Consider the following 12271-nt stretch of genomic DNA (forward strand, 5'->3'; position numbering starts at 1 on the left):
TATTTAAATTTAGATTCACTAGCTTTGTTTAAAAACAACACATGCAATGAAAGCATGCTTAAGTGACAACATTACCAAGTGTAACTGTTTAGTGAGCATTCATTCAATTTCCCCCAAAAGGAATGGTGTTTTTCTTTTTTTCTTCTTTTTTTTCTTTTTTTAATTTTTTTTAATGTTTATTTATTTTTGAGACAGAGAGAGACAGAGAATGAATGGGGGAGGGTCAGAGAGAGAGGGAGACACAGAATCTGAAGCAGGCTCCAGGCTCTAAGCTGTCAGCACAGAGCCCGACGTGGGGCTTGAACCCACGGACCGTGAGATCATGACCTGAGCCGAAGTCGGACGCTTAACCGACTGAGCCACCCAGGCGCCCCACGAATGGTCTTTTTCTACCTGGAGAATATTTTAACTTTTTCCCACTAACTTATGATTTGATAAAAATTAATGTTTTAATGCAAATTTACATGCTTTTTGTAGTACTGGTATTTTTTATTCTATTTATTTTAATCCAGGAAGTTTTTTAGAATTTTGTTCCAAATAAAAGGGAACATCCAGCAAATGGTTTGATGTGTTAGTTAAGGTCCCTCAACACAATGTTTGTAAATTTTGGTTGTCATCTTATCACCTTCTAATAGATTCCACTTTGTGGTTTTTGAAAAATACAGTGAATATTGTCCTTAGATTGCCTACACACAGTACCTAGCTTTTTTCTTTGTTTTTCTCATGGGCGGAGAATCAAGATACCTACTAATTCTTAAGAAATACCTGGGGATCAGTTTGAAGTCAAAGAACCGTTATGTGAATATTTACTTTGAATTGTGTGACCTCAAAGTTAACAAATTAAATGTCGTTCCTGGTAAGTAGCCTCTAGACTATTGGGTGAGTTAGAAGTATTATTTTTCAAAGCAACTGCACATATAATATACATGGATACATCATTTATTCTTATGCTCATTCATTACCAATGGTGAGTTCTTTGCCACATTCTTGAGTTGGGTCCTGATAACTAACTTAGAAAATCCTAGCATTCGTTGATTGCTTATTTTATAAAACTAAAACTACCTCCTAAGATAGATAAATAATCACAAATTTGGGCAAAAACAAACTTCATGTAATAAAGTTGACACTTGATTAGGATAGACATTTATCTCATTTATCTTCTAATCCCTCTACAACTCTCATCAGACTTTCCTTGACATGGTTAGGTAATCAACTCTACTCTTTAAATTAGAAATCAAGATTAAAGATGCTTAAGTTATATTTCCAGCATTTCTTTTCTCTCAAATATATTGGTTTCTGTGACCTAAATTTGTGAGATTTAAATACATTAGTCACTGTTTTCCCTTGAAAATATCAAACTCTCAATTCTTTGTTCTTAGAGTAAGCAGCTATGCATTATTAACACCTATTATGGAAATGGCTCAATTTCCTTCATGTATTCAACATAATTAAGAGTTTCTAACCAAAAGAATCATTTGAAAAATTATAGATAATTGGGTAAGCAATTCCATTAAGTTTTATTGATCTTATATTATGTATCTTATACAAATAAAGGACCTTTTTGGCATTCAACGAAACATTTAAAAAATGCAAAAGTTGTATATATAAGGGACTTAAAAACTTTCAATTTCTTTGTGACTATAATAATTAATTTAATAATCTATATTATGAATAAATATCAAAACATATGCTGCTTTTTAACTGTATTATCTATAGTGACATCAAATTTCTGATGACATCCTACACCTTTCAGAAGTAGCCCTGACTATACAAGCAGCCTTAGTTTCTAGTGCTGCCTCAAACCTTATACAATAATCTTACTGAACTAGGTGTACTTCTCCAAATGTGCCGTATATCACAGCTCTGTCTGAACATGAAATTTTCATGCTAAGAATACCCAATACTCCTTGTCTAACCAAAATTCTTGCTATTTGTTAAGACTCAGTCCAAGTGTCACCTCCTATTTAAAGTATTTCCTGAACTTCCTAAATGGAGCTGATTACTTACCACTTTTGTGTACTCTACCATAAATATCTCTATTCCTAAATTTATAGCACTGTGTTACTGCTTTACCTTTCTGTCTCTCTTATGACACTGTGATCTTCTCAAAGAAAGATATAGTGACATATTTATCTTTGCATTTTCCATGTTAAGTATAGTGTCTGATACACAGTAACTGTTCCGTATATTTCTGGTTGAATGAACAATGAATGAATGAATCTTCTTTTACTAAGTTGTCATCTATTTACATTACAATGACATTGTATTTGAGGTAGCAATAGCTGGAAAATAAACTTCAAAATAAAACAAACAAAAAAACATTGTCCAGAAGCAACTGACCAGTATTTATTAGTGCATGCCTATCATTGTAGCTTCTGTTTCTTCCCACAGAGAGTTTCTATTTTACCAGAAATTCCAGTATAGGTAATGAAGTTACAGTGATGGATTGAGTGGCCTGGAAAATGATGTTAAGGAAATAATACTCAATGGGATACCTTCACACAACAGAAACCAACAGAATTACAAAATGTGTATAGGCTAAGGTATTAAATCCTTTGATGAACACCAGCATCAGTATAGGTGTACTGATGTTAATAATATATGGCAATATTATTTATTTAACTTCTACTTCTAAGTGCTGTATCACAGCCAACAAATGTATCTTGAAGGCCCAAGATTCAAGGACTGCACTTACTGCAAGAGACAAAAGGATATCCTAAATGGACATGGTCCTAGATTAACGGCAGACAGATGACTTCATGGGTAAATTTTACTAAACATTTAAAGAATTAACATTGATCCTTCTCAAACTCTTCCAAAATATTGAGGAAATAGTTCTCAATTCATTTCCCTGATGGTCATAGCCAAATATATTATAAGAAAACTATGGGACAACATGCCTGATGAAAGAGAAGCAAAAAACCATAATAAAATAATAGCAAACCAAATTAAACAGCACACTAAAAGGATTATACACCATGAATAAATGGATTTATCCCTGAGATGCAAGAATGGCTCAACATACACAAATAAATGTGATATACTACAATAACAGAATAAAGGATAAAGATTATCTTAATAGATGCAGAAAAGAGCATCTGACAAAATACAACATCCTTTTCTTTTTTTTTTTTAATTTTTTTTTAACGTTTATTTATTTTTGAGACAGAGAGAGACAGAGCATGAACAGGGGAGGATCAGAGAGACAGGGAGACACAGAATCCGAAACAGGCTCCAGGCTCTGAGCGGTCAGCACAGAGCCCGATGTGGGGCTCGAACTCACGGACTGTGAGATCATGACCGGAGCCGAAGTCGGACACCCAACCGACTGAGCCACCCAGGCGCCCCTACAACATCCTTTTCTAATAAAACCTCCCAACAAATTAGATGTAATGGAATGCATCTCAAAATAATACAAGCCATACATGAAAAACCCACACCTATCAGAATACTCAACAGTAAAAAAATCTAAAAGCTTTTCATCTGATATCAGGAGCAAGATAAGGATGCCCAATCCTTGTCACTTCTATTCACCATACTACTGGAATCCTAGCCAAAGAAATTGGGGAGGAAAAAAAAAAGGGATCAAAATTAACAAGGAAATGGAGGTATCTCTGTTTGTAGGTGACATGATCTTATATGTAGAAAAATCTAACTCCACAGGACACTGTTAGACCTAATAAATGAAGTCTGTAAAGTTTCTATACAAAATGTCAGAAATCAGTTGTAATTTGATACACTAACACTGAAGTATCTGAAAAGGAAATTTAGAAAATAATCCTATTTACAGTAGCATCAAAAAGAATAAAATACTTAGGAATAAAGTTAACCAAGGAGGTTAAGACTTATACATAGAAAACTACAAAACACTGATGGAAGATACTGAAAAATTATTGGAGTATTTTCCAAAAATATGGAATAAATGGAGAAATATTCCATGTTAATGAATTAGAAGACATAATGCTGTTATAAAGTCCATAATATCCAAACTAATCTACAGATTCAATGCAGTCACTATCAAAAATCCAATGGCATTTTTTACTGAATTAGATAAATAAACAATCCTAAAATTTATATGCAACTACAAAAGATTCAAAGTAGCCAAAGCAATTTTGAGAATGAAGATCAAAACTGGAGACATCACACTTCCTCATATCAAAATATATTACAAAACTACAATAATTAAAACATTACAGTACTGCAATAAAGATAGACATATAGAAGAATGAAACAGAGAATCCAGAAACAAACCCACATCAACTTATCTTTGTCCAAGGTGCCAAAATACACAATGGGGAGAGAATAATCTCTTCAACAAATGATGTTGGGAAAACTGGATGTCCACAAGGAAAAGAATAACAATAGACCCTTCTGACATCATACAGAAAAATTAACTCAAAATGGATTAAGGTTTTAAATAGAAGATCTGAAAATGTAAAGTCCCTAGAAGAAAACAAAGAGGAAAGTGTCATGACTAGTCTTGGCAATGATTTCTTGGATGTGACATAAAAGCCTAAGAAATAAAAGCAAAAATAAACAAGTGGGCAACATCAAAATAAAAGGCTTCTGCACAGCAAAAGAAACAATCAACAGAGGAAAAAGAAACCTAAAGAATGGGATAAAATATGTGCAAATCACATACCTAATACAGGGTTAATACTCAAAATATATAAGGAACTCCTGCAACTTAATAACAAGAAAATAAATAATCTTATTTTAAAAACAGGCAAAGGACTTAGACATTTCTCCAAAGATGACATAAAATGACCAAAAGGGATATGAAAAGAAGCTCAGCACCTCTAGTCATCAGGACAATGCAAGCCAGTCAAAACCACATATCCCTGAGATGCAAGAATGGCCCAGATTTTGGACCTGGAAGAGATCACAGACTTGAGCACTTAGAGACACCCTTAGGAAAACAGAAGAGAGGTCATTAGTACCCAGCCTGGCTCTACAGGATTAAGAGAAGGCATAGAAGCTGAAGAGAAGGGAGAAAGAAATGTGGAGCACGTACATTCATAGGTCTGAGAAAGCCTCAAAATCACCAATAGGGCTGAAGGAAGATGTTTCTCTCCTGAAGTCAGTCGGTAAAGACAGGACAACTATTTTAGTCCAGAAAACATGATACCACCAAAGAACACAATAGTTTTCCAGTAATAAACCTCAAAGAAATGGAGTTCTGCAATTTACCTGAAAAAGAATTCAAATACCTGCTTGAAGGAAGCTCAATGACCTATGAAAAAAAAAAAAACCATGGAAAAATAATTCAACAAAATCAAGAAAACAATATATGTTCAACATGAGAAGTTTAACAAAAAGATCTGTTCACAATCTGTGAATTAGTAGGATCTCAAAAGGAGAAGAAGACAAAGGAAAGCAGGTGGAAAGCTTGTTACAGAAATAGCCAAGAACTTCCAAGATTCTGGGGAGAGATTTGGACATCCAAGTTCTATGAACTTGGCCCCCCAAAAAACTCAACTTAAAGAGATATTCTCCAAGATGAATTATAATAAAACTGTCAAAATTCAAAGACAAAGAGAATCTTTAAAATAGTAGGAGAAAAGAAGCTTGTAATTTACAAGGGGACCTGCACAGGGCAATCAGTGACTTTCTCAGGAGAAACCTTACAGCCAAGGAGAAAGAGCTATGTTATAGTCAAAGTGCTGAAAGAATAAAACTATAAAGCAAGAATACTCTATACAGTAAAGTAGTCCATCAGAGGACTTCAGAGGAGGGAGAGATCAGGATGGTCCCAAATAAACAAAAGCTGAAAGAGTTCATTACCACTAGACGCATCTTACAAGAAATGCAGAAAGCTCTCACTCAAGCTGAAATGAAAGGACACTAATTAGTAATATGAAAACATATAAAAATATACAACACATTGGCAAAGGTAAGTATATATTCAAATTCACAATACTTTAATACTATAATATGATAGGGTATTAACCACTTAAGTCTGGCATAAATGTAAAGGACAAACATTTTAAAAATAACTATAGTTATAATAATTTGTTAGTGAATACAAGAAACTAAGAGGTAAATTGTGACATCAAAAAAAAAAAAACAAAGAGGGGAGTGAAAAGACAGAGATTTATTATGCAAATGAAATTAAGTTGTTAGTGTAAAATAGCTATATCTAGAAGATATTTTATGTAAGTCTCATAGTTACCACATAAGCCCACAAGATACACAAAAGATAAAGACAAGGGAATCAAAGCATACAACAATAGAAAATCATCTTATTCACAAAGGAAAAGTGCAAGGGAAGAAGAAAAAAAAGGGGAGGGATAATAATAAAGTCAGAAAATAATTGATAAGACAGTATTAGTAAGTTCTTACTTATAAATAATTGCTCTACATGTAAATTGATGAAATTATCCAAGCAAAAGACATAGAGTAGCTGAATGGATTCAACACCAAACAACTATATGCTGCCTACTAGAGACTCATTTTGGCTTCAAGGATACACATATGCTCAAAGTTAAGGGATAATAAAAGATACTCCATGAAAGTGGAAACCAAAAGAGAGGAGTGGTGGCTATGCTTATATTTGACAATATAAACTTTAACTCAAAAGATGTAACAAGAGATAAAGAAAGCCATTGCATAATAATTAGATCGTTTAATCACAGGGATATAATAATCATAAATATATATGCCACTAACATCAGAGCATCCAAATATAATAAGGAAATATTAACAGATCTGAAGGAAAAAAATAGACAACACAATAATAGTAGGGGACATCAGTACTTCACTTTCAAAAATACACAGATCATCTAGATTGAAAAGCATATAGAAAATATTGGACTTGAACTATACTTTAGACCAAATAAACCTAATAAACATATACAGAACATTCCTTCCAGAGCAGCAAAATACATGTATTTTCTTGAGTACATACAGAACATTATCCAGGATAGATCATGTATTACATGATCTTAGCAAAATTAAGAGTGAAATCATATCAAAACTCTTTTCCAACTACAATGGCATGAAACTAGAAATCAATAAAAGTAGGAAAACTGGAAAATCCACAAATATGTGGAAATCAAGTAGTACATTCATAAACAGATAGTGATTCAAAGAATAAATCAAAAGGGAAATTAAAAAAATATATATCTTGAACAAACAAAAAGAGAAACACAACATACAAAAACTTATGAGATATAGCAAAAGCAGTTGTGACAGGAAGTTTATAGCAATAAACATCTGTCTGCATTTAAAAAAAAGAAAGATCTCAAATAAATTAGCTAACTTTATATCCTAAGTAACTAGAAAAATAATACACTAAAGCCAAAATTAGCAGAATAAAGGAAGTAGCAAAGATTAGAGTACAAATAAATGAAATAGAGAAAAGAAAAACAACAGAAAGACAAAGAAACTAAGAGCTGATTTTTAAAAAGATACCCAAAATTGACATAACATTAGAATCATTAACTAAAGGAGAGAGGGAGAGAGAGAGAGAGAGAGAGAGAGAGAGAGAGAAGGCTTAAATAAACAAAACCAGAAATGAAAGAAGAGACATTACACTGATATCACAGAAATAAAAAGGATCACAAGAGACTTCCATGACAATTACACACCAAAAAATTGGATAATCTATAAGAAATGGATGAATTCTTAGAAACATATGACCTACCAACTAAAACATGAAGAAATAGAAAATCTGAGCAGACCAAGAATGAGTAAGAGATTGAGTTAGTAATCAAAAACTTTCTAATAAAGAAAAGTCCTGGACTGAATAGCTTCATAGGTGAATTTTACCAAACATTTAAAAAGGTATTAAGTGCCAATCCTTTTCAAAATCGTCTGAAAAACTGAAGAGGAAAGAATATTCCAAATCTCATTTTATGAGATCTGAATTACCCTGATACCAAAGCCAGACAAGGACACCACAAGAAAAGAAAAATGACAGGTCAGTATCCATGATGAATATAGATGTAATTTTTTTTACCAAAATACTAACAAATTGAACTCAACAGCACATCAAAAGCACCATGCACCACCATCAAGTGGGATTTATGTGTGGAATGCAAAGATGGTTCAACATACACTGATCAAAAAATGTGATACATCACACTAATAGAATGAAAGATAAAAATCATGTGACAATATCAGTAGACACAGATAAAGCATTTGACAAAATAAAACATTATTTCATGATAAAAACTCTTGAAAAAATGGGTATAGAAGTAATGAACCTGAACTTAATGAAGGCCATATATGAAAAGTCCACAGCTAATATCAAACACAGTGGTGAAAAGTTGAAGCCTTTTCCTCTATATAGAGAAGACTAAAGTTGCCCATTTTCATGACTCTTATTCAACATAATACTGGAAGTTCTAACCAGAGTAATTATCCAAGAAAAAGAAATTAAAGACATCCAAACCATAAAGGAAAGTAAAATGGTTTCTGTCAGTAAATGATGTGATTTTTATGTAAACAAAATCCTAGAGACTCCACCAAAATCTGTTACTACTAATCACAAATTCAATAAAATTACAGGATACAAAATCAGCATTCAGAAATTAGTTGTGTTATTATATACTGAAAACAGAATATCTGAAAAATAAAACAATCTCATTTACAATAGCATACACAGTAACAACGATAAAATTTGGGAACAAATTTAACCACTTTTAAGCCACCTATACAGCCAATGCAATCCATGTCAAAATTTCAACAGCATGATTTCACAGAGACAGAAATTCATGGAACCACAAAAGACCCTGAATACCCAAAGCAATCCCGAGAAAAAGCTGGAGGCTTTATGATTTCAAACTATTACAAAGCTATAGTAATCAAACAGTATGGCCATAAAAATGGACACATACATCAGTGTAACAGAACTGAGAGTCCAGAAATAAACCCTCACATATACAGCCAATTAACATTTGACAAAGGAGCCAAAAATACTCACAGGGAAAGTATAGTATTTTCCCCATAAATGGTGCTGGGGAAACTGTTTAATCACACGCAGAAGAATGAAATTGTATCTCTCACACTACTCATAAAAATTAATTGGAAATGGATTACAGACTTAACCATAAAACCTAATACTGTAAAATTCCTAGAAGAAAACATACAAAAAAAAGCTCCTTGACCTTGGTATTGGCATTAATTTTTTTGGACATAACACCAGGAGTATAAGCAATCAATGAAAGTAAATAAAATAAGTCTACAAAAAAACAAAAACTTCTGCACAGCAAATGATGCAATCAATAAAGTGAAAATGCAACCTACAAAATGAGGGGGGGGGATATATTTACAAACCATAGATCTGATAAGGGGTTAATATCCACAATATATAAAAAACTCATATAACTCAATAGCAAGTCAAAACAACAACAAGAATAAACAAAAAACCTATTAAAAGCAACCTGATTAAAAAAATTGGCAGAGGATCTGAACAGATACTTTCTAAAGAAGATAAAGAAATGGCTAATAGGCACATAAAAGGATCCTTAACACTAACCACAAGGGAAACGCAAATCGAAAGCACAGTTAAGATGTCACCCTACACCTGTTAGAATGAAGATCACCAAGAAAACAAGATAACAAGTATTACTGAGGATGTGGTTAAAAGGAAGCCCTCTTGAATGGTGGTAAGAATAAAATTTGGTACAGCCAGTATGGATAAGAGCCTGGAGGTTCCTTAAAAAAATAATAATAATAAATGGCATATAATCCAGCAATCCCATCTTTAAGCATACATCCAGAGGAGATAAAATGAGGATCTGGAAGAGATATCTGTACTCCCATGTTCACTACAGCCTAATTCACAATAGCCAAGACATGGAAACAACCTAAGTTCCATCTATGAATGAATGAATAAAGAAGTGTGGCATATGTATAAAATTAAATATTATTCAGTCACAAAAAAACTAGGAAATCCTGCCATTTGTAACATCATGCATGGCATTATGCTAAATGAAATACTCAGAGAGAAAACAAATAGATCTCATTTGTATGTGGAATCCAAGATTCATTCATCTTGCATCTTAGAAACAATGAGAAGAATGGTGGTTGCCAGGGGCTGGAAGGTGGAAAAAATAGGGTGATGTAAGTCAGAATACAAACTTCTAGTTATAAAATAAATTCTGGGAGTCCAATATACAACATGGTGGCAGTAGTTATCAATATTGTATTATATACTTGAAAGTTGGGAAGAGACTAGATTTTAAGTATTCTCATACTCACACACACACACACACACACACGCACACACACACACACACACACACACAAAGAACTAAGAAAAAAAAAGAGAAGGCAATTATGTGAACTATGGAGATGTTAACTATGTCTATTGTGTGACTATTTTGTAATAGATACATATATCAAATCAACACATATAAATTCAAAAACTACACAAATTACATTTCAATGAACTAAAAAGATAAAATTTCTGCATCATATTTATAAAAGAGTATGCTTTATAGTTTTCTATTGAGAATATTATGGGAACCTGTTATACACCCCAGGAAATAGAATAATTAAAGTAGCATTGGGATTATCTGGTCCTTAAAGGTTGGCAATATTTCTATGTGAAGCCATTTGGACCTGGTATTTTGGGGCATGGGGATGGGGGGACAGTTTTTTAAACAACTATTTCCTATATTGTTCCCATGATTATTGCTCTACTTAGAATTTTTGTAGTGGGATCAATTTTGGCAAATTTCATAAAGCATTTTTATTTATTTCTCCTCATATATCTTGACTATCCGCTTTAAGAATATTGATGCTATGTTATGTGGTGCATAAATAATCAAAACTAGAGTTTTTGTTATGATATGTGCTCCTTTTGATAACTATAAATGTTCTTATTTGTTTAAAAAAAACTGTTAGTGAAAATATGGAAAAACTGGAACCTTTATACAATGTTGGGGGGAATGTAAATTGATGGAACCACTATGGAAAATAGTATGAAAGTTGCTCAAAAAAATTAGAAGTAGGGGTGCCTGGGTGGCTTTGTCAGTTAAGCATCTGACTTCAGCTCAGGTAGTGATCTCAAAGTTCATGATTTCAAGCCCCAGGTCGGTCTTTCTGCTGTCTGCATAGCCCATTTTGGATCCTGTCTCCCTCCCTCCCTCTCTCTCTCTCTCAAACATAAATAAACATTAAAAAAAATTAGAAGTAGATCTACCACATGCTCTAGATATCCCTTCTGAGTATATTTACAGAATATTTGAAATAAGAATCTCAAAGAGAGATTTGCACTCCTATGTTTATTGCAGCATTACTCATAATAGCCAAAATATGGAAACAACCTAGATGTCCATTAAGAGATAAGTGAATAAAGAAAAGATAGTATGTACATATAATGTGTAATATCATTCAGTCTTACAAAAGAGAAGGAAATCCTGCCAAATGCAACAACATGAATGAACCTAGTAAACATTATGCTAAATGAAATAAGCCAGACAAAAAAGGACAAGTACTACAGGACAGTACCTAAAATAGTCAAACTCATAGAAACAGAAAGCAGAGTGGAGATTTCCAGGGCGGGGAGGAGGGGAAATGGGAAGTTGCTGCTCACAATGGATATAAAATTGAGTTATGTAAGATGAGTAAGTTCTAGAGATCTGCTATATGTTATCATGCTTATAGTTAACACTTCTGTATTGTGTACTTAAAAAAAATGAGGGTGTATCTCATGCTAAGTGTACTTACAATTACAATAAGGAAGAAAACATTTGTACATTTGTAAATTCTGATGAAAAAATTAAAATTTTATAGACACAGTCTTGTAAATGAATTGAAAGAGCACATCAAAAACTTAAAAATACAAGATAATGTTCTCTTTTGATGAAGTCCATTTAGTTTCTATATTCAAAGAATATTTAAAAAATGATATAAACTTGTTCTTAAATTTCTTGAATAGCACATGATATTATATTTACCTGTGTATTCAAGGTGAAATCCTGCAGCAGAAACACTGATGTCTGATTGGAAATTTAGATATAGATTATTAGACGTACTATTCAAAAGATGGGGTATTGTTGTTCCTGAAATGATAATTGAAAAGGCAGGTCAATAATCACATAATAAATATTATAGCAAAACTAAGTAAGTTAACTACTAATCAGCCAATAGAATACCACTGAAATTACATATTGGTCAAGTGTGTTTTAGGAATTTTTAAATAAAGATAATGTCTCCCACATTTCTCTTTTATTTTATTGTTTGTGACTGTCTCTAAGGAGAAAGACTTTGGGATCACTCTGGATGGGTCCCTAAAAATAGGCAGGAACAAAGAGCGGGT

The 12271-nt window shown here is 32.8% G+C and overlaps 1 protein-coding gene across 2 annotated transcripts in view; it reads right to left on the reverse strand.

Annotated features, from left to right (window-relative positions):
• The window catches only part of CSMD3 (CUB and Sushi multiple domains 3), a 1257946-nt gene that overhangs the window by 146864 nt on the left and 1098811 nt on the right, over positions 1-12271 (reverse strand). For both annotated transcript variants that reach the window (XM_047073797.1, XM_047073796.1), the window contains one exon: positions 11910-12014. In XM_047073797.1, coding sequence (XP_046929753.1) covers positions 11910-12014 — 105 coding nt within the window. The remainder of the gene's footprint in view (positions 1-11909; positions 12015-12271) is intronic.

The sequence above is a fragment of the Lynx rufus genome, unplaced genomic scaffold (assembly GCF_022079265.1).
Source record: "Lynx rufus isolate CCGP_SWC_20201006 ecotype Redwood Valley unplaced genomic scaffold, mLynRuf1.p SCAF_12, whole genome shotgun sequence".
In the NCBI taxonomy this organism is placed as follows: domain Eukaryota; kingdom Metazoa; phylum Chordata; class Mammalia; order Carnivora; family Felidae; genus Lynx; species Lynx rufus.